General features: G+C 39.5%; 1 protein-coding gene across 1 annotated transcript in view; it reads left to right on the plus strand.

The window, feature by feature from the left end:
* Positions 1 to 282: 282 nt before the first annotated feature.
* crybg1b (crystallin beta-gamma domain containing 1b) overlaps positions 283 to 23,999 on the plus strand; it is a 29,088-nt gene continuing 5,371 nt past the window's right edge. Inside the window, exons 1-15 of the mRNA XM_058774369.1 lie at positions 283 to 5,403; positions 5,540 to 5,695; positions 5,958 to 5,996; positions 6,163 to 6,281; positions 6,359 to 6,509; positions 6,612 to 6,751; positions 9,125 to 9,251; positions 9,332 to 9,367; positions 16,168 to 16,316; positions 18,009 to 18,135; positions 19,617 to 19,762; positions 22,221 to 22,347; positions 22,524 to 22,553; positions 23,155 to 23,267; positions 23,782 to 23,914. Coding sequence (XP_058630352.1) covers positions 415 to 5,403; positions 5,540 to 5,695; positions 5,958 to 5,996; positions 6,163 to 6,281; positions 6,359 to 6,509; positions 6,612 to 6,751; positions 9,125 to 9,251; positions 9,332 to 9,367; positions 16,168 to 16,316; positions 18,009 to 18,135; positions 19,617 to 19,762; positions 22,221 to 22,347; positions 22,524 to 22,553; positions 23,155 to 23,267; positions 23,782 to 23,914 — 6,582 coding nt within the window. The 5' untranslated portion in view covers positions 283 to 414. The remainder of the gene's footprint in view (positions 5,404 to 5,539; positions 5,696 to 5,957; positions 5,997 to 6,162; positions 6,282 to 6,358; positions 6,510 to 6,611; positions 6,752 to 9,124; positions 9,252 to 9,331; positions 9,368 to 16,167; positions 16,317 to 18,008; positions 18,136 to 19,616; positions 19,763 to 22,220; positions 22,348 to 22,523; positions 22,554 to 23,154; positions 23,268 to 23,781; positions 23,915 to 23,999) is intronic.

Here is a 23,999-nt window from a genome sequence, read left to right on the forward strand (position 1 = left end):
TGGACGGGACCAGTGTGAAGTCCAAGGGCCGAATCGCAGACAAGATCAATCTGTTTGAGAGAGGAGCCACCAATGCAGTTAGCAGCTCCACAAACCTGCGTCACCTGGATATTTCTCCAGCTCGAAATGTGGCCAGTCGTCTTTTCACAGAACGTGCCGGAACGCGGTCCAGTTCCGCACCTCCGAACCAAACGGTTAAAGAGAGGGCGATGAATTTCAATGCAGGACAGAGGGGAGAAGAGAAGCTGACGTTGCCGTCTGGTCGTACGCTGAACGAAGGACATTCAAAAACGGCTGAAATATCTTGTTCTGGAGGTTTTGAAAAATCTACAGCAAAGACAGATACCAGCGGGGAGCTAAAGGTTAAATCCAAACCTCATTTAAACATCGGTCGAACAGACTCCAAATCCCACAATGCAACACAAAGCACACCTGCATTATCGGAGCACAAGTGACTCAAACATTGGAAATAAAGAGCTGGACTCTCTGCCAATGGTTTCGTCACCTACCGATGAGACACCGCAGGTGAAATCGCCAAACCGGACCAGCTCGCGATCTAAAAGACGCCGAGGCAAAGAGCTGCTGAGCCCCACCAAAGAAGAAATGGGTCAGGGTAAACAGGAGGTCAAGGACAAACCTCTTGTAGACATTGTAAAGACCACAGAGCAGTATTCTGATAAAGAAAGACCCAACTCTGCTTGGGAGGCCGTAAGTAAAAAACCTGAAGTCCCTCCAAGGTTGGAGAAAGCAACAGAAATTATGCAAAGCATAAAGAAAAAATCTGACTCAAAGTCTCCAGATGTGGACACAAAAGTTCCTAAAGAAATGAAAAGCAGCTCAAATGAAGAGAAGACAGAATGGACCGAGATTGACTCAAAAACAGAAGAGAAACAGAGAAACATCAACAGAAAGCAGCCTGTTCAAGAGCGCTCGGAAGGAGAGGGGCAGAGAAACAGAGACGTGATTGTAAACACATTGTTTGGAGAGTCAGGGAAACCAGATCCATCTGTGACAAAAGAAGAGAAACCACCGTCCCCAGAGGACCTGAAGGAGGCCAGCTCTAAAGACTCCTTTGAGCCAGCCAATAACAGCGCTGCAGCCTCCAGGAAAGATGCCATGCGAAACAGAGGGAGTGAGACGGATACGCTGGTCTTACCTGAGGAAAAAGCAGAAAACACCACTGAGAGTGACCCAAAAAGACCATCAAAGACAAACCAAAAGAGTAGCGAAAAACACCATTTGGCTGAGATTACCAGTCAGAATGAGAAAAACAACCTTGTTACAGAAAAAACTGAGACACACAAACATAGTACTGAAGTCAGCACATCAAAGCCAACCGAGCAGAATGTAGAAGAAGGAATTACAACAAAGACGACTAAACAAGGTAAATCAAAGGACACCTCAGCTGTGAGGCAAGAAGACACAATTATGGCAACCAGTGAGGGTATGGCAACCATAATTTCACCTCCTACAGAGGGAGGCGGTCCCAAAAGAGATGGACCGCCCCTACAGAACCAATCAGAGAGCGGAGAAGAACAGAAAACACAGGCAGTGTCTAATAAAAGGGATTTACAACAGCCTAGCACTGACACTAAACAGGGAGGCACCAAAGAAACCCAGAGTAAAATCACCAGCACCGAAATGACATCCATAGTGAATGGCGATATACGCTCTGTACAGGTTTCTGACGGTCTTAAACAGTCTGGAGAAAATACACTTGGCTCTAGCCTTGAAAATACCTTACCTGAAATATCATCCAATAATGACAATCTACCTCTGAGCTCGGCAAAAAAGAAGCCCACTTCCTTGTCATCCAAAGCCATTGAAGCATCCGCCGAGCAATCTGGCCAGGTCACCACTAAACCAGCCTCAACAGATGATACGGCCTACAGTCATAACAAGAACATAACTCTGTCAAACTCAGCTAATAGAAAAACAACTAATGAAAAGATCACTTCTCCATACACCTCAACCAATGAGAAAACCTCCACTTTGCCTGCCTCAGCTAAAGAAAAGACTACAGGTCTATCAGCATCAATCACTGAGACAATCTCTGCTACATCAGGCTCCAGTGATGATAAAAACAAACCTCCACCAGCCTCAACTGATGAGACAATCTCTGCTTTGCCTGCCCCAACAAATGAAAAGGCCATGCCTCCAACGGCATCAGCTAATGAAGAGACCACGCCTCCAACAGCATCAGCTAATGAAAAGACCACACCTCCAACAGCATCAGCTAATGAACAAACCAAACCTCCAAAACCATCAGCTAATGAGCAGACCACGCCTCCAACAGCATCAGCTAATGAACAAACCAAACCTCCAAAACCATCAGTTAACGAACAGACCACACCTCCAACAGCATCAGCTAACGAAAAAACCACGCCTCCAACAGCATCAGCTAACGAAAAGACCACGCCTCCAACAGCATCAGCTAACGAAAAGACCACGCCTCCAACAGCATCAGCTAGCGATAAGACCACGCCTCCAACAGCATCAGCTAACGAAAAAACCACGCCTCCAACAGCATCAGCTAGTGAAAAGACCACGCCTCCAACAGGATCAGCTAGTGAAAAGACCACGCCTCCAACAGGATCAGCTAGTGAAAAGACCACGCCTCCAACAGCATCAGCTAGTGAAAAGACCACGCCTCCAACAGGATCAGCTAGTGAAAAGACCACGCCTCCAACAGGATCAGCTAGTGAAAAGACCACGCCTCCAACAGGATCAGCTAGTGAAAAGACCACGCCTCCAACAGGATCAGCTAGTGAAAAGACCACGCCTCCAACAACATCAGCTAGTGAAAAGACCACGCCTCCAACAACATCAGCTAGTGAAAAGACCACGCCTCCAACAGCATCAGCTAGTGAAAAGACCATGCCTCCAACAGGATCAACCAATGAAACCATCTCCACTTCATTAGCCTCCAGTGATGACAAGAACAATCCTCCACCAGCCTCAGCTAATGAAAAGAATACAACTCCATCAGAGTCAACTAGCAAAAGGACAACTAAGCAAGAGACCACAACTCCACAAGCCTCAACCAATGACACAACCTCCACTTTGACTGCCTCAACTAAAGAAAAGACTACACCTCCACCAGCATCAACCACTGAGACAATGTCTGCTACGTTAGGCTCCAGTGAGGACAAAAGCAAACCTCCAGCTCAAGCAGCCTCAACTAACGAGACAGTCTCCGCTTTGCCTGACTCAGCTAATGAAAAGACTACGCCTCCAACAGCCTCAACTAATGAAAAGAAGGGAACTACATCAGAGCCAGCTAATAAAAGGACAACTAATGAAGAGACCACATCTCCACAAGCCTCAGCCAATGAGACAATCTCCGAGAAAAAGACTGCACCCCCACCAGCATCAACCGCTGAGACAATCTCTGCTACATTAGGCTCCAATGATGACAAGAACAAACCTCCACCAGCCTCAACTGATGAAAAAACTATATCTTCATTAGACTCAACCAATGAGAGAACCACACCTCCACCAGCCTCAAATAACGAGACAATCTCCACTTTGCCTGGCCTAGATAATGATAAGACCACGCCTCCAACAGCATCAGCTAATGAAAAGACCACGCCTCCAACAGCATCAGCCAATAAAAAAGCCAAGCCTCTACCAGCACCAACTATTGAGACAACCTCCACATTATCAGGCTCAGGTGATGACAAGACCACACCACCATCAATCTTAACTAATGACAAGACCACACCTCCATCAGCCACAACTAAAGAAAATGTTGCACCTCAACCAGCTTCAACCAATCCACCAATCTCCATTGATATCACTACTAAAAATGAGAGGACCACACCACTACCAGTGTCGTCCGCTTTCCCGCTAAACACTATCAGTGGAGATAATATAACTCCACTTCCTTCATCCAAAGAAAAGACAATATCACCACCAGACTATGAGAGTAGGAAGGCCACACCTTCACCAGAAAAGCCCTCGGGTCCTGACGTCTCAGCAAAAGAGACTCCATCCACAAGAAAAAAGAAATTCCTCCTCAAACCCTTTCTCCTTCCAGAAATCCCCTCTGCGCCCGGCAGCTCCTCCCAGAGCAGGGACTCTCCATCTAGCTGGCTTGATGTGGATCACCAACGTCCTATGAAGAAGAAACTGTTGATTCCAGATCCCAAGCTCAGCTCCTCTGTGAGTGAGACCAACCTCCTGAACACATCGGGAAAGTTTGACCCAGATGACTTCATTGCAAATGTGAAAAGGCTAGCGATGCCATTCAATCTTCCCCTACGCAAACACAACAAACATCGCCTGCAAGCACCTCCATTTGCCATGCCTGCCATCAAAGAAGACCGCTTTGAGAAACCCTTTTATCCAGAGGAGTTCCAGCATGGCTTGAGGCGAAGGAGGGAATTCATTTTGGATTTGCCTCCCAGTTCAAAATCAAAGAGTCAAGCTGCAGAAGTCAAGAAGGCAGAGATCAAACCAAAGCGAGAGAGCATCCTCACAAGGTCCCTGATCTTTCAGAGAGCAAGTAAGGAGTCTGAAAAGGAAGAGGAAGAAAAAGAGGAGGGATCAGAAGAAAAAACAACAGAACTACCGAAGGCAAAGTCTCGTTTGGAGAGGTGCTCTATTGTCAGCATTCTACGCAGCCCCAGCAAAGGGAAACGAATGGAGTTTTTAAGCCCCACAGAGTGTCCTTCAGATGGGCTTTTATCTCCTAGTGATGATTCTGGGTCTACAGCACCTCCACAATCACAGCTAGCCCCAACTACAGAACCACCCAAACTGGTCCCAGTAGAGGAAACCCTAGCTAAGAATGACAGCCATGGTACCCCGTCTGGTTCTCAGGTTACTCTAAAACCTAGCAAGGACATTGGGCCTGCCTTGACACCTGACCTCAAAACAGCTTTGAGAGACCCCACAGTCACTATGTTTACAGACACTAATTCTCCTTCTCCTCCTGATGGTTCCCAGATTAGTTCCCAAGTTGTGCTGAAACCTACGAAAGATATTGGACCTACCCCGACACCTGACTTGAAAACAACTTCAGGCGACCCTCCAATCACCACGTTAACAGACACTAATACACCTCTAACGCCTAGTCATACCCAGTCCGGTTCCCAGGATGTTCTAAATCCTATCAAGGATGATGGACCTGCTATGAGACCTGATCTCAAAACAACTACAAGAGAGCCCACAGTCACTATGTTTACAGACGCTACTGCATCACTGCCTCTCAACGGTACCCAGACTGGTTCTGATGTTGTTCTGCGACCTGATCGACCGACCCTGAAAACAACTACAGTAGATGCTAATGCTACTCCACCACATCCTTCATTTGATGACGTCAAGTTGCCTAGTTTCCTGGAGAAAATTCTTCCAAAGGAACCTGAAAACGCTCAACCATCAAATAAGATCAACCCACTGGTCAGCCATCCCTCATTCATCACACTGACCACAGCAAAAACACATACTTGCATACATTCATATACTAAGCTAGTGTTAAGTGTTGTTTCACAATAGTGTTGCTCTGTGTGTGTATATATTTGTGTGTGCTGGTTAGGTGGCTAGAGAAAGTGCCTCAATACCTGGTCTAGTGGATCTGAACAAGGCTGTTGACGTAGCTGATGGGAAGATCCCAGAAGTTACGATTCCACCGGCACCTGTAGTTCCAGCGGCTCAAATCCCTCAAGCTAAACCTCAGAGAGAACTACCAAATGTATGAGTCAATAACTAATGCGTATTTTCTTTGTAAATGTTAAATACGTATTTGTTCATAGTTGCAATTGCTCTACATGCCAATTCATGCATGTCCATATTTGCATGTGGCAAATGTGAGAGATTTGAAGTTTTAACGTGTTCAGAGGGTAAAATCTTTGGGTTATCTTTGGATCATGTTTCTCTGCGTAGTTAAATATTATGAAACGTTTGCAAAACAATTACCCGCATTACTCTCTTAACCACACCGTTTTGTCTTTCAGATTCCAGCTGCTCGCGGAATCCACCAGCGTCCTGGAAAGGTTTGCCAGCATTTTTAAATTGTGACCTAACAGAGAATTTCAGATATTAAAACCTGCTCAGTTTGCATAACATGAGCAAAGGTTTTTTTTACATTTTATTTATGCTTTAAATATGTGCATCAGCTGTAACTTCTTGGGCCCTAATTTGAAGTCTTGTGTCTGTCAGGTTGTGATATTTGAGCACCATCAGTTCAGCGGTCATTCCTTTGAGTTCTACAGGGATCAACCTGATGCCACATACATGCAACTGTCCAGTGTCATATCTATTAAAGTGGTCAGAGGATGGTAAGTGGCATCTGTGGAGAACAAATACTGGGCCTTTCAGTTGATTAGATTTAATTGTGCATTTTGGCCTCTCGTAGCTGGATATTATACGAGAAACCGGGATTTGAGGGACGATGCATCGCTCTGGAAGAGGAAGGAGTTACCAAACTGCCCAATCAATGGGCAGAAGAGGGTGAAAAAAAAACATCTGCCCCTGTGGTCATTGGCTCAATTCGACTAGCTATCAGAGTAAGCGACCTTCTTGAAAGGATTGTTTTGAATGCAGTAACCGCTTTCCGAAGGTCAAAGGAGACGGGAGTGACCGCTGTGTTTTCCTGTATGTGTCTGCAGGACTACACTCCGCCCCGGATAGAGCTGTTCACTGAGCCTGCTGGCAGAGGCAGAAGCTCAGTTTTTTTGGATGACACAGAGGAAGTGGGCAGTTTTAGCCGTCCTCAGAGCACCGGCTCCATCAAAGTCCACAGCGGTCTGTAAGTGGACAAACATGCTCTGCTCAGACCTTGAGCGTTTGCTGGGGTGTGTGTTTGGACGCTGTTGTTGGGTGTGTGTGATCAAAGTGAAGCTCATGACATCTTTACTGAGTACTTACAAAAAATGTGTTATGATTCACTTTCTGTTTTGGAGAACTGGGTGACTGAGCATGTTTGTGATGCCTGGTGAAGCCAAAAGAACACATTTCGCAACCGCAAAGAAATGTGCTAAAAATCAATCAAAATACTTTAGGAACCGCATAGCAATGTGCTAAGAAACAATCAGGACACCTTAGCAACCACATAGCAACATGCTAAAAATCAATCAAAACAGCAACATGTTGAACATCACTCAAAACTCACAGCTTAAAGTGTACTTCCGCCATCCACGTTCCGCAACAGCCCCAGTGGCGTAATTTTTGACATCAGAAGTGTCCATGGATGTCCACACATACCGTCCGTGTGTAGAACCCTAGCAACCACACAGCAACACCCTAGCAGCCACCCCGGGTACCCTAGCAACCACATAGCAATACCCTAGTAACCATCCAGAATAGCTTGGCAACCACATAGCAACACCCTAGCAATCATCCAGAATACCCTAGCAACCGCATAGCAACAACTTATTACCCACTCTGAGTACCTTAGCAACTATCTATGTGGACATTTCTGATTATGAAAATTGCATTGACCAAAGTAATATCAAGGCCACCAAAGACTCATTGTTTTTTGCTATTTTAACGAAACCACCGTTGAAAGAGCTGTCATATTTTGTTCATGTTTGGAAAGCTGCTTCGCAGATGGCACTCTTGAAGGGTTGCCATGTCCACTTATTATACGCAACGCTTGTTAAGCGTCTTTGAGCTTGTTGTTTGGGCTCGGCTCACAAAGCAATCCATTTATGGCGATAATAAAAGTGGCTTATTTCCAAGGTAATGCTTTAAGATTTAAGCTCATTATGGGCTTTATTTTTTTATATAGCAATATCTGGCAACCCTGAGTCAAGACATACCTCCTTCCCTGTGATTTCTTGCATCACAACACTGATACACATTTAAATATGTCGTTGACTAGTTTTTATGTTAATTTCTGTACACACTGTAAATGCGGTTGCCACTACCTAATTATTTTGGGAGTCGATTCGGTTGTAGAATGCGATTGTTACTCTTAAATTAGCTGGTCACCTTAAATTACTGAACTGTGTACGTACAGAACAGAGTACTAAAAGGTGAACTGACTCTGCAGTATGTACAGTACATGGCCAGTGTTGTGAGGGCACTTTGAGAGCATAATGACTGGATTCCTGATGATTCATGAGTGTGTTATGCTTTATAAGAGCGTTTGAGTCACAGCATTAGTCACGCTGAACCATATAAACAATATCAGAGCCACATAATCCAGCACTCAGACTGTAGCACAAAAACTCATGCTGATGCTTTCAGTAGTGTTTATTAGCGACAGAAAGGTGAAATAGCATGCTAATAATGATTAAAGTGGCAGATACCGACACTTCAGTCTCGCAGAGTGACACAATACTCAACACTAGATCTGTTGTTTCTATTTTGTGTCCAAAGACTTTATATGCCCACTGTATGTGAAAAGTCTCTTGTGGGGGTGCATGATAAACAGAGACGGCAGAACAGGACACTGAGAATTACAAAAACACAGAGGAAAGACAGGAATAATCAGGAAGAGCTCAGAATGACAGATGAAAGCTCTGGCAGGAATGGAAAGAGAAAATCACAGATTGTTGAAGAGGGTGGAGGTGAATGATTTACAGCAGCAGCGTTTGTCCACAACAACAACAACCAACAGTATTTACAGTACAGCATTTTCATATTTGTTTATTTTAAATCAAAATACCATCTAATGTAACAAAAGTCAGTTGTATTTGTTTGTCTGTGTATTCTGTTAAAGGATAAAAACTACTGAACATGAAACTCATTTCACATGCGCAGGGGCATTTACAAAGGCGTCTTAAAGAAACAGCCTGATGATGAACTGTTGGAAAATGGTCAAAAAAAATGTTTTTTTGTTTTTTTTTAAGTTATCATGACCTTTATGATGAGGTAAAGAGAAAAAACGCAGCAAAACAAGCAAACATTAATATGTTTAACATGTCAGAAAGAATGAAAATGTCCATAAAAACCACATTTTATATAAAAAAAATTAAAAAAAACATTAATGTTACCCGATTGTTATTATTTGCATGTGATTTTGGTCAGTGAGTCATTAAGGTGTTAACTATAATAACCGCCAAAAACTAGTGCAGTCACTTCCAGTGCGTCTGGCCTGACTAATAGAGTTCAGTGATGTGTTATGATCTGTGCGTCATGTGACTGATGATTGACAGCTGTGCTCTCTGCTCTGCAGGTGGCTGGTTTACAGTGATCCGGGTTTCCAGGGTCTGCTGGCGGTTCTGGAGGCCGGAGAGTATCCGTTTCCGGAGGACTGGGGTTTCTCGTCGCCTGTGGTCTGCTCTCTGAGGCCTCTGCGAATGGTACGCACTCACACCATAACGTTATTCACCCGTCTGCAGTCGTCACGCAGTGTGTCACCAGAAATCTGCTTGTTTTCCAGGGCGCTCTGAAGGTCGAGAAGCCAAACGCGGTCAAGGTTTGTGAGTTTCAGTGACTTCACCTAGAAAAAAATAATGGGTAACACTTTATAATAACTGCACGCGTAAATGAATCATTAGGTAAGCATTAGTAAATACTCAGTTCATCCTTTATAAAGCATTGTCCCAATTAATAGTCATTAATAGTCATTAGTAAGCAGTTTATAAATACAGCTATAAATGCCTTGTTCTTTATTTATTAGCATATCTGTTACATAGGATATTTATCAGTTATCTTCCAAATAGAAAAATAAACAAACACAACACAGAAGGATACAGAAATATTTATTTCAACATGCAAAAAAAATGAAACTGTACACTTGAATTTTAATTTAATGTTTATTTTTTTATTTATTTTTTCATTTTTTGCATCTTGAAAAAATATTTCTGTGTTCTGTATCCCTCTGTGTTGTGTTTGTTTAACTTTTCTTTTTGGAAGATAAATGAGCCTTTAAATCTGCTTTCTAAATGCTTTACGAGGTATGAATAGTCCTCACTTTAGATGAGCTCACACAAATAGATGGCTGGCAACTACTAAATGTTTTATAACTACCTGACTTAATCATGAATTACATCAGAAATATGTTAATAAAGCATTTATTAACACACTGAGCAACTATTATCGTGTGTCTAAATAATAAGATTTATAAATGTACATTTAAATATTTTATTAATCATTTACTTACACTTTCTAAATGATCTTATGAACCACTGACAACTCCTAAATAACTGGTTTGTAAATAACATAATAATTTAGAAATTATAAATTGATTGTTAATAAAGTATGAAAATACAATTATTAAACATTATAGATATGCTCAAGAACAAAACATTTATAGCTGTATTTATAAACTGCTCACTAATGCCTATTAATGCTGGAACAATGCTTTATAAAGGATGAATTGACTATTTACTAATGATTTATAGAGTGCAGTTATTATAAAGTGTTACCAAATAATGTCCTTCCTCAGTATTTCTGTCCTGTTTTCCAGTACAAATATCGAAATGTTCTGAAATCAACATACATTTACTGCAGATGCACAGTGACTGAAGGTTCTTGTTGAAGTCTGAAGTCTTGTTTTCTAAAAAAAAAAAAAATGCATTAAATTTACGTGAGTTCATGCTTAAAAAGGAACAAATCTCTGCCCCTGGAGTCAGAAAAATCAACTTGATTGAAAGGGAAAACAACTTTATTTTTCTGACCCCAATGGCAGATATTTGTTCTTGTTTCAAGTACATTGTAAAAATGAGTTTTCAAAATAAAATTTAGATTATTGGAGTATGTTTTACAAGGAAATACGGTTTCAGTCTTTCTACTTCAAAATTTCACATTTAATTCAATGGGCTACATGCCGTTTCTTTGTATTTCTTTGTGAAATTTACTAGCAATTTCTGAGTTAAATTCTTTTAATATAATATATACAGTGGTGTGAAAAAGTGTTGACCTTCCTGATTTTTAAATTTTTTGCATATTTGTCACACTTAAAAGATTCAGATCATCAAACAAATTTTAATATTACACAAAGATAATGCAAGTAAATACAAAATGCAGTTTTTAAATGATTTCATTTATTAAGGGAAAAAAGCTGTCCAAACCTACCTGGCCCTACGAGAAAAATTAATTGCCCCCTCCTGTTAAATCATGAAAGAACTGTGATTAACCACATTATTTTAGAAAACGGAGTTAAATTTCATGAGCCAAACCCAGGCCTGATTACTGCCAGACCTGTTGAATCAAGAAATCACTTAAATAGATCCTGTCTGACAAAGTGAAGCATGTTTAAAGAGCAACACATCATTCCGCGATCTTAAGAAATTCATAAACAGATGAGAAACAAAATAGTTGACATGTATCCGTCTGGAAAGGGTTATAAAGCCATTTCTAAGCCTTTGGGACTCCAGCAAAGCATGGTCAGAGCCATTATCCACAAATGGAGAAAACCCAAGGAGTGGCCGGCCTACCAAAATTACTCCAAGAGCACAATGACGACTCATCCAGGAGGTCATAAAATAACCCAGAACAACATCTAAAGAACTGCAGGCCTCACTTGCCTCAATTAAGGTCAGTGTTCATGATTCAACAATAAGAAAGAGACGGCATCCATGGGAGAGTTCCAAGGCAAAAGCCATTGCTGACCAAAAAGAACACAAAGGCTCGTCTCATATTTGCCAAAAAATATCTTGATTATCCCCAAGACTTTTGGGCAAATATTCTGTGGACTGATGCGACAAAAGTTGAACTTTTTGGAAGGTGTGTGTCCCGTTACATCTGGCGTAAAACCAACACAGCATTTCATAAAAAGAACATCATACCAGCAGTCAAACATGGTGGTGGTAGTGTGATGCTCTGAGCTTCAGGACCTGGATGACTTGCCATAATTGATGGAACCATGAATTCTGCTCTCTATCAGAAAATCCTGAAGGAGAATGTCCGGCCGTCAGTTTGTGACCTCGAGCTCAAGCGCACTTGGGTTCTGCAGCAGGACAATGATTCCAAACACAGCAGCAAGTCCACCTCTGAATGTCTCAAGAAAAACAAAATGAAGACTTTGGAGTGGCCAAATCAAAGTCCTGACCTGAATCCTATTGAGATGCTGTGGCATGACCTTAAACGGTCCATTCATGCTCGATAACCCTCCAATGTGGCTGAATTACAACAATTCTGCAAAGAAGAGTGGGCCAGAATTCCTCCACAGCGATGTAACAGACTCATTGCCAGTTATCACAAACGCTTGATTGCGGTTGTTGCTTGTTGCTGCTGAGGGTGGCACGACCAGTTATTAGGTTTAGGGGGCAAGCACCTTTTCACACCGGGCCATGTGGGTTTGGATTTTGTTTTCCCTTCATAATAAAAAACTTCATTTAAAAACTGCATGTTGTGTTTTCTTGTGTTATCTTTGATTAATATTTAAATTTGTTTGATGATCTGAAACATTAAAGTGTGACAAACGTGCAAAATTTTTTTTTAAAAATCAGGAAGGGGGCCAACACTTTTTCACACCACTGTATATATGTTTTTGTTTTTTTGTTTTTTCTACTTTGGTTTACATTAATCCCCAAAAAACCCCCAAACAAATGGATAGACAACCACATAAATTATATAATATATGTAATACAATAAAATATGTAATGTAATATTTTTGATTTTATTATATACTATAATTTATATTATATTGTATTGTAAACAAGCACAACAAAATATACAATACAAATTATGTGTGTGTGTGTATACATTATTATATATATACAGTGAGGAAAATAAGTATTTGAACACCCTGCTATTTTGCAAGTTCTCCCACTTAGAAATCATGGAGGGGTCTGAAATTGTCATCGTAGCTGCATGTCCACTGTGAGAGACAATCTAAAAAAAAATTCAGAAATCACAATGTATGATTTTTAACTATTTATTTGTATGATACAGCTGCAAATAAGTATTTGAACACCTGTCTATCAGCTAGAATTCTGACCCTCAAAGACCTGTTAGTCTGCCTTTAAAATGTCCACCTCCACTCCATTTATTATCCTAAATTAGATGCACCTGTTTGAGGTCGTTAGCTGCATAAAGACACCTGTCCACCCCATACAATCAGTAAGAATCCAACTACTAACATGGCCAAGACCAAGGAGTGGCCGGCCTACCAAAATTACTCCAAGAGCACAATGACGACTCATCCAGGAGGTCATAAAATAACCCAGAACAACATCTAAAGAACTGCAGGCCTCACTTGCCTCAATTAAGGTCAGTGTTCATGATTCAACAATAAGAAAGAGACGGCATCCATGGGAGAGTTCCAAGGCAAAAGCCATTGCTGACCAAAAAGAACACAAAGGCTCGTCTCATATTTGCCAAAAAATATCTTGATTATCCCCAAGACTTTTGGGCAAATATTCTGTGGACTGATGCGACAAAAGTTGAACTTTTTGGAAGGTGTGTGTCCCGTTACATCTGGAGTAAAACCAACACAGCATTTCATAAAAAGAACATCATACCAGCAGTCAAACATGGTGGAGGTAGTGTGATGCTCTGAGCTTCAGGACCTGGATGACTTGCCATAATTGATGGAACCATGAATTCTGCTCTCTATCAGAAAATCCTGAAGGAGAATGTCCGGCCGTCAGTTTGTGACCTCGAGCTCAAGCGCACTTGGGTTCTGCAGCAGGACAATGATTCCAAACACAGCAGCAAGTCCACCTCTGAATGTCTCAAGAAAAACAAAATGAAGACTTTGGAGTGGCCAAATCAAAGTCCTGACCTGAATCCTATTGAGATGCTGTGGCATGACCTTAAACGGTCCATTCATGCTCGATAACCCTCCAATGTGGCTGAATTACAACAATTCTGCAAAGAAGAGTGGGCCAGAATTCCTCCACAGCGATGTAACAGACTCATTGCCAGTTATCACAAACGCTTGATTGCAGTTGTTGCTTGTTGCTGCTGAGGGTGGCACGACCAGTTATTAGGTTTAGGGGGCAAGCACCTTTTCACACAGGGCCATGTGGGTTTGGATTTTGTTTTCCCTTCATAATAAAAAACTTCATTTAAAAACTGCATGTTGTGTTTACTTGTGTTATCTTTGATTAATATTTAAATTTGTTTGATGATCTGAAACATTAAAGTGTGACAAACGTGCAAAAAAAATTAAAAAAAATCAGGAAGGGGGCCAACACTTTTTCACACCACTGTATATATGTTTTTGTTTTTTTGTTTTTTCTACTTTGGTTTACATTAATCCCCAAAAAAACCCCAAACAAATGGATAGACAACCACATAAATTATATAATATATGTAATACAATAAAATATGTAATGTAATATTTTTGATTTTATTATATACTATAATTTATATTATATTGTATTGTAAACAAGCACAACAAAATATACAATACAAATTATGTGTGTGTGTGTGTGTATACATTATTATATATATACAGTGAGGAAAATAAGTATTTGAACACCCTGCTATTTTGCAAGTTCTCCCACTTAGAAATCATGGAGGGGTCTGAAATTGTCATCGTAGCTGCATGTCCACTGTGAGAGACAATCTAAAAAAAAAAATTCAGAAATCACAATGTATGATTTTTTAACTATTTATTTGTATGATACAGCTGCAAATAAGTATTTGAACACCTGTCTATCAGCTAGAATTCTGACCCTCAAAGACCTGTTAGTCTGCCTTTAAAATGTCCACCTCCACTCCATTTATTATCCTAAATTAGATGCACCTGTTTGAGGTCGTTAGCTGCATAAAGACACCTGTCCACCCCATACAATCAGTAAGAATCCAACTACTAACATGGCCAAGACCAAAGAGCTGTCCAAAGACACTAGAGACAAAATTGTACACCTCCACAAGGCTGGAAAGGGCTACGGGAAATTGCCAAGCAGCTTGGTGAAAAAGGTCCACTGTTGGAGCAATCATTAGAAAATGGAAGAAGCTAAACATGACTGTCAATCTCCCTCGGACTGGGGCTCCATGCAAGATCTCACCTCGTGGGGTCTCAATGATCCTAAGAAAGGTGAGAAATCAGCCCAGAACTACACGGGAGGAGCTGGTCAATGACCTGAAAAGAGCTGGGACCACCGTTTCCAAGGTTACTGTTGGTAATACACTAAGGCGTCATGGTTTGAAATCATGCATGGCACGGAAGGTTCCCCTGCTTAAACCAGGCCTGACTTAAGTTTGCCAATGACCATTTGGATGATCCAGAGGAGTCATGGGAGAAAGTCATGTGGTCAGATGAGACCAAAATAGAACTTTTGATCATAATTCCACTAAACGTGTTTGGAGGAAGAAGAATGATGAGTACCATCCCAAGAACACCATCCCTACTGTGAAGCATGGGGGTGGTAGCATCATGCTTTGGGGGTGTTTTTCTGCACATGGGACAGGGCGACTGCACTGTATTAAGGAGAGGATGACCGGGGCCATGTATTGCGAGATTTTGGGGAACAACCTCCTTCCCTCAGTTAGAGCATTGAAGATGGGTCGAGGCTGGGTCTTCCAACATGACAATGACCAAGCACACAGCCAGGATAACCAAGGAGTGGCTCTGTAAGAAGCATATCAAGGTTCTGGCGTGGCCTAGCCAGTCTCCAGACCTAAACCCAATAGAGAATCTTTGGAGGGAGCTCAAACTCCATGTTTCTCAGCGACAGGCCAGAAACCTGACTGATCTAGAGAAGATCTGTGTGGAGGAGTGGGCCAAAATCCCTCCTGCAGTGTGTGCAAACCTGGTGAAAAACTACAGGAAACGTTTGACCTCTGTAATTTCAAACAAAGGCTACTGTACCAAATATTAACATTGATTTTCTCAGGTGTTCAAATACTTATTTGCAGCTGTATCATACAAATAAATAGTTAAAAAATCATACATTGTGATTTCTGGATTTTGTTTTTTAGATTATGTCTCTCACAGTGGACATGCACCTACGATGACAATTTCAGACCCCTCCATGATTTCTAAGTGGGAGAACTTGCAAAATAGCAGGGTGTTCAAATACTTATTTTCCTCACTGTATATTATATGCTATATAATAATAATATGTCTTGTTTTCTGAAAAATGTATCAAAATTAAGTGAACTTTACGCTTATAACAAGAAAAAATATTTCCTAATAGAGTAAGAGAAAGTTGTTTTCCCTTTAAATTAATATTATTTTTCTGACTCCATTGACAGATGTTTGTTCTTGTTCTTCTTTTTGATACATTTTTCAGAAGACTTAATTTAATAGTCTTTAGCTATTTGTACTGGAAAGCAGGACATAAATTTAGATTTTCTTCATGGCTCTGTCTCTCTCAGGCCGTGTTGTATGAGAAGGCCGGTCTGGAGGGCCGATGCGTGGAGGTTCAGGGAGACGTCTTCTCCTTCGCCAGGACAGAAACGGACCCGAGTGACCCAGACAATCACAGACTAAACTGTGTGGAATCACTGAAGATCCTCGGAGGCCTGTGAGTCCTGAACTCTGATCTTCCTCAGTATTTCTGTCTTGTTTTCCAGTGAACATTCTTAAATTTTCCAGTTAAATGATTGAACTCTACAACATTAAAACCTCCGTTAACTGTGGTAAAATGACTGTTGAACAGTGTTGGGGAAGGTTTCTTTTAAAAGTAATGCATTACAATATTGCATTACTCCCAAAAAAAGTAACTAATTGCGTTACTTAGTTACTTTTTATGGAAAGTAATGCATTGTTTTACTTCTGTGTTACTTTTTCTTCATCTCAACTGGGCTTGTTTTTTTGTTTGTTTTTTTAACATAAAAATGTTCTATTTTTGGCAAACATAAAAGCCTTTTCACACCAAAAGTGAACTGCATAGGCTGAAGGAAATGTAGATTCACGTCGGTACAGTAGAGGGCGCAGCTCAAACAGACCTTTCAGCCGAGTTGCCGTTATGGCTTGCATGAAGAATAAGACGCAGGAGAATGTTATGTTATGTTTATCTAAAGTCATTTTTGCTCATTATCGAAGGTCAGTAGCAAAGACATTGGTGAATAAAATAGGATTAAATACATAAAGGATATTTGTGTTATTTAACATATTTAATTATTGCAGGTTTGCGTAATATTTTGAGTTTGCATTTCACAGTTTTTTGTGTGAGTGAGATGAGTAAATTTATGTTGACATTTAGTCTAGAACTACAGTAAGATCATGTTCACAGCACACACAACACCTCTGCAATTACTCCCGATTTCTCTCAACATGGCAACACGAGAGCTGTCAGTCAATACATGGGAACTAGCATTGATAACTAGTGTTACTTATTTGGAAAAGTAACTCCAATATTTTCTTGTAAATTAAAAAGTAATGTGTTACGTTACTAATTACTTGTGAAAAAAAAGAGAAAAAAAAGGAATCTGATTATGTAACTAGCGTTGCTTGTAATGCTTTACATTACTAGTTACTTGTAAAAATTAATCTGATTATGTAACTGGCATTACATGTAATGTTACGTTACTAGTTGTAAAAAAGTAATCTGATTACGCAACTAGCATTACTTGTAATGCATTACGTTACAAGTTACTTGTAAAAAAAGTAATCTGATTACGCAACTACCATTGTAATGCATTGCATTACTTGTAAAAAAAAGTAATCTGATTACACAACTAGCGTTACTTGTAATGCGTTACGTTACTAGTTATTTATCTGATTACGTAACTGGCTTTACTTGTAATGTGTTATGATACTTGTAAAAAAGTAATCTGATTATGCAACTACCACTACTTGTAATGCGTTATGTTAATAGTTACTTGTAAAAAAGTAATCTGATTACATAACTAGCGTTACTTGTAATGCCTTATGTTACTAGTTCTTGTAATAAAAAAAGTAATCTGATTACATAACTAGCGTTACTTGTAATGTTACATTACTAGTTACTTGTAACAAAAGTAATCTGATTATGTAACTGGTGTTACTTGTAATGCATTATGTTACTTGTAAAAAAAAGTAATCTGATTACATAACTAGCGTTACTTGTAATGTTACGTTACTATTTACTTGTAACAAAAGTAATCTGATTATGTAACTGGCATTACTTGTAATGCATTATGTTAATTGTAAAAAATAATCTGATTACATAACTAGCGTTACTTGGAATGTGTTACCCCCGACACTGCTGTTGAATGCTTTACTCTCGTCTCAGGTGGGTGGGATACGATGGCGAGGGTTTTGAGGGGCAGCAGTTCATTCTGGAGGAAGGAGAGTATCTGGACTGGACAGACTGGGGCGGGACGGGGGAAAAACTCCTCTCTCTGCGGCCCGTCTTCATGGTGAGTCTTATCTTTACTAGCCATCGGTCACCGCACTTCACTAACTGTTCATCGGCCGATGGTTGAGTAGTGAGATTGTGCTTTAGCTGTTGGAGCATTTGCATGGGAAAAGCATCTTTTAGTTCAGGGATGCCTGAAGCACTTTTTATTTAATTTAAGAACACTGTAAAAAAAAAAAATTCAAAGATTACAGGAGTGCGCTTTAAAAGAAAATACAATTTCAGTCTTTACTTCAAATTTTCACTTTTAAATTACTTTAATTATGTTACTTGCTATTTCTTTGTAATAATTTGTGAAACTTACTTGCAATTTCTGAGTGAAAATTGTTTCAAAGTAAATCCTTCACCAGATTTGTCCAGTGTATTGTGTACCTCCTGAGATTTTAGGTTAATATTTCAATATTTTTTCCCAAAAAGCAAAGTTCTAAATACTTTTGCAGTATTTAACTGGTAAATTAAACATTTTACTTTTTTTTTTTTTTTTTTTTTTACATTTTAATCTGAAATTTCATCATTGCTTTTCTATTTAATTTACCCTAGCAAAAACAAACAACTAGGCGAACATCATAAACAAAATGTATATGAAAAAAAAAAAAATAAATAAATAAATAAATAAATAAATATATATATATATATATATATATATATATATATATATATATATATATATATATATGTGTGTGTATGTGAAGTAAAATATTATATGTAGAAAACTAAACAATATAAAATAAAATCATATTTCAATGATTTAACAGCACATTCGCATGCTCACAGTTCTTTGATGATATGCAAGTAAACAAATAAAATATTAATTTTTTTTGTGTTTTATTTTCATTGCTTTTATTTTAAATAAAAGGAAATATTTAATTTTACAATTGTGTGATTTAATTAATTATTAGCTATTTATCAGCTCACAAACCCCAATTTGGGGAATTGTTCCTCTTTCGAAAGTCACTTTTTAAGCATCTGCTAAATGCACGCATGTAAATTGGAAATCCTGCCTTAATTCGTCCCATTTAAAGCACCGGTGTGTGCAACCATAAAAACACTGAGTGCTCTGCTCTGTTCAGCTCAGTTCCGCTCCGTCCGGCTGTTTTTGAACTCATAAACACATCCTGTGTAAACATGTCTAAGAAACACACCTGTGATCGTGGTCAGGTGAACCCAAAACCAGATTTAGGATTGATTCAGAAAAAAAAAAAACAGTCTTATCATCTTATCAGACATCTTATTTTCTTTCTTAATGGAGGTTTTGCATGTCTCTGATCTCCATCAGTTATTATCACTGAAGTTTGTAAACTGTGCAGATCGGATGAGCACAAGCCAAACACGTTACGCAACCTCCATCAGCGCATACCTGCAGTGTTTATGAGCTCTGGACGCACAATAGCAGGATATAGAGGAACCAGAACCAGCGCCAAACGCTTGCCAACTGCTTTCTAATTTAAGACACCAAAGGCTGTGAAATGCTTTGTTTTTCAGGATTTCTCCTCCCCTCATATGAAGATGTTTAGTGAGCCGGACTTCTCCGAGCGCGGCGTCAGCATCGACCTACTGGGGCCACTGGATAACGCCATGAACACACGCTACGGCCCGCAGACGCGCTCCATCGAGGTCCTGGCCGGAGTGTGAGTCGCTTTCTTCATTACAGAGTCCAGAAGTAAACACTCGCCTTAGGGAATTTGGTTTTTAATAACTTATAAACAATTAAAGAGCTCCAGGATTGTTAATCGATGGTATATGTTTCTGTTTAAACCATTAGTTTGCATTATTTCAAAATAATCCCATTTAACGGCTGAATTTCTGGTGAAAAACTACATTACCCATGATGCTGTTCAGAACATTCCACCAATCAGAAAGTGGCAGTGAACAAAGCCCCGCCCACTCTAATGAAGCTCTGGCTTTACTGTCAAAATATTTCAATATTTTTGTGTGTGTGTGTGTGTACATATATATATATATATATATATGTGTGTGTGTATATAAATATATAATACACTGCTGTTCAAAATTTTGGGATCAGTAAGATTTTAAATGTTTTTAAGGGAGTCTCTTCTGCTCATCAAGGCTGTATTTATTCGATCAAAAATAGAAAAACAGTAATATTGTGAAATCTTATTGCAATTTATAATATTGGTTTCCTGTTTTAATATACTTTAAAATAGTTTATTTCTGTGATGTGCAGCTGTATTTTCAGCATCATTACTGCAGTCTTCAATGTCACATGATCTTCAGAAATCATTCTAATATGCTGATTTATTATCAATGTTGAAACTGTTGTGCTGCTTCAGATTGTTTTTTGGAACCTGTGAGATATAATATATATATATATATATATATATATATATATATGTGTGTGTGTGTATAATAGCAATAGATATGAAATATATAGTTTCCAGAGAAGAAATCAACAACAACAAAAATTTCTGGAACCAAACAGTGGGCGGGCTCTAATGCACACTCTTCAGCCAATCAGGATGTCCATCACTGAAGTGACAGCTCATCAATAGAAAAGTGTGCGTCTGACCCAAAAAAACTGGCTCAGAGTTGCATGCCGTTCGTTTCAGTCTGCTAGTGCTTCCACAGAACTCCTGATCGCACCTGTTCAGGTAAATGCGCATTGTTTCCTGCCACTAGCAGGTCATGTGACTCAGACACAGGTCCGCCTCGGGCTGATCGTCGTTCAGAGGAACGGAGGCCTTCTGCCAGAAAATTCTGCTAGAGCATAAATGCAAATAATGTGAAACTATAGAAAGAGTGTGTGCTGCAGCGCTTTTCACAATCCACGCGGTTCCCTGTAATTACTGGAATGTGTGTGTGTGTGTGTGTGTGTGTGTGTGTGTGTGTGTGTGTGTGTGTGAAGGGCACCGCCTTTCAGGCAAAACGTCTAAACACATACAGGCCTGTTTCTGGTTTTAAACTGAAGTGCTCATCACACACACACACACACACACACATTCTGCTCCAAGAAAAAGAAGATTGTTATAATTGCAGAAAAAGTCTGAATTGTAAGATTAAAATGTTTTGTTTTTGTTTTTATTCCATGGTGGAACCAAAAAATAGAATTGTGAGATCTAAACTGAAAATTGCAAGAAAAAAAAGCCTGAATTGTGAGATCTAAACTTGTTATTGTGAAAAATACCAAGAAAAATGCTTTGGCGGAAACAAACTTCCATAGAATCTAAAGTGAAAACAAGTACATTTTTTCTGAAGATATCTTCCTGGTTTAAGTAAAAACTCACTTCATTTAATTTTCTCCAGTAAATGTATCTTAATTTATTAAAGTTTAGATACTGGGGAAAAAAACACAAATACTCAGTAAAGGCAAAGTGTGTGTGTGACGCATGCATGCATGAAGGCAGGTCTGTATTTGTTCAGGCACGTGTGTGGGCGCCTCGGTTCTGTGACTCTCATTATTTTGGGAGACGCTGTAGTTGTTCTGTGTTGAATGTCAGTTTGGGCATCATGGAATGTGAAGCATTAACACTGACGACCTTCAGGACAATTCTCCTCCAAAACTGCAGCTGCATTCTTCTCATACGTGACCCTGGAGCACAGAACCAGTCACAAGGGTCAGTTTTTTGAAACTGAGAGTTATACATCATCTGAAAGCTGAATAAATCATCTTTCCATTGATGTATGGTTTGTTAGGACAATATTTGAAAATCTGGAATCTGAGGGTGCAAAAAAATCTAAATATTGAGAAAATCATCTTTAAAATTGTTCAAATGAAGTTCTTAGCAATGCATACTACATTTACATAATATCTTCATGGAACATGATCTTAATATCCTAATGATTTTTGGCATAAAAGAGAAATGTATAATTGTGACCCATACAGTGTATTGCTACAAATATAGCTGTGCTGCTTATGACTGCTGCTGTGCTCGAGTCACATCATGTGAATGTTCTTGTGATAGTTTTACTTCACATTAGTTCTAAAGGAATATGATCATTTATTCGCCGGCTGCTTCAAACCAGAATGACTTTCATTCTTGAGTGAAACAGAAAAAGAGAGGTTTAGCAGAATGTTGACGCTGCTGTTTTCCGGCACTGAAGTGAAAGCATGTGATGGATGTGTTGTAGGTGGGTGGCGTTCGAGGGCCCCGGGTTCGAGGGTCAGCAGTATGTTCTGGAGAAGGGTTTGTACGGAAGCCCGGAGGACTGGGGCTCGTCCCACGACCGGATCTGCTCCGCCGTCCCCGTGATTCTGGTGAGAAACTCTCTCTGGATCTGACCGCCGCTCTGATGATGTCTGATCAACAGAGACACATTTATTCTCTGTAGCTGGAACATGAATTAAAACGGAAAAATAGAGGCGGTTATGATTTTATAACTGGAACATAATGACCCAAGATCAGTTATTTATGTGTATGTTTAATATTTCAGGAAAATCTGGAAAACTCCTGCCACTTCCAGGTTTGTAAAAGAAATTATGATGTTTATTTATTTATTTCCCCTATTATTATTATTATTATTATTATTATTAGGATTCTTCTGCAACTTTCTTGTTTTTGTTCAGATTGTGATTAATAGTTTATTTTGATATAATAACATTATTTTTAAAGTGTGTGTAAAATTGTTATTTATTATTATGTTTTAATTTTACTAATTACATTTTGTATAAAACCATTATTATTATTTAAATATTAATTAAAATTTGATTAATTTTTATTCCTAATTCTTATTTTTAAATAAAATCAAAAATATTATTTAATTTTTCCCATTATTATTAATAATATTTGTATATACACACACACATACATAAATTTAAATTATATTTATTATATATTATACCTAATTATGCATACATAATTATAATTATACCTAATTATTTTAACATATAATTAATTATAAATAAAATTATATATTTTTTAATATTATCTTCTTTTTATGTTGGTATAAAACCGTTGTTGTTATTATTTCATTTTCATATTATTGTTTTATATATATATATATAATTAATTTCAAAAGGTCAGAGTGAATATTAATATGGAGTGTAATTTTGTTAATGTAATAGATTGAGCTGTTCTCTGAGTCTGGATTCGGTGGAAAATCTGTCCTGCAGGACTCACAATCACCCACAATCCCCGGCGGCTTCAGCGTGCGCTCCTGCAGGGTTCATGTGGGCAGGTTCGTCTGTGTGTGTGTGTTTCTGCTCTCACATGAGTGTGTGTGTGTGTGTGTGTGTGTGTGTGTGTGTGTGTGTGTGTGTGTGTGTGTGTGTGTGTGTGTGTGTGTGTGTGTGTGTACCTGTTTTTCTATTCTGGTGTGGACTTAAACCTGAACACACATAGACTCATGGGGACTCGTGTCGCGGGTAAACAAGCTGATAAATCACTCAGAATGAAGTTTTTTGGGGAAAGTTGAAATGCACAGTCTCCTGTAAGGGGTAGGTTTAGGTGTAGGGTTGGTGTAGGACAATAGCACATACAGTAAGTACAGTATAAAAACCATTACGCCTATGAATGTCCCCACTTTTCACAAAAACGAACGTGTGTGTGTGTGTGTGTGTGTGTGTGCGTGTGTCTGTGTGTGTGTGTGTGTGTGTGTGTGCATGTGTCTGTGTGTGCATGTGTGTGAGTGTGTGTGGTTATGTTTCTGCTCTCACATGTGTGTGTGTGTGTGTGTGTGTGTGTGTGTGCAGCTGGCTGGCGTTCAGCGGTGAGGGTTTCTCGGATCGTCAGTGTGTTCTGGAGGAGGGTTTTTATCCTGATCTGAGGTCGATGGGTTTCTCCGAGCCGGACTCCTCAGTGCTGTCGCTGCAGCCCACGGGAATCGTGAGTCTCATTCAGACGCTCAGTGATCTCCATCACATGTGAATCTGCTTCATCAGCAGTGTGTGTGTGTGTGTGTGTGTGTGTC

This window comes from Onychostoma macrolepis, chromosome 04 (assembly GCF_012432095.1).
Source record: "Onychostoma macrolepis isolate SWU-2019 chromosome 04, ASM1243209v1, whole genome shotgun sequence".
Classification (NCBI taxonomy): domain Eukaryota; kingdom Metazoa; phylum Chordata; class Actinopteri; order Cypriniformes; family Cyprinidae; genus Onychostoma; species Onychostoma macrolepis.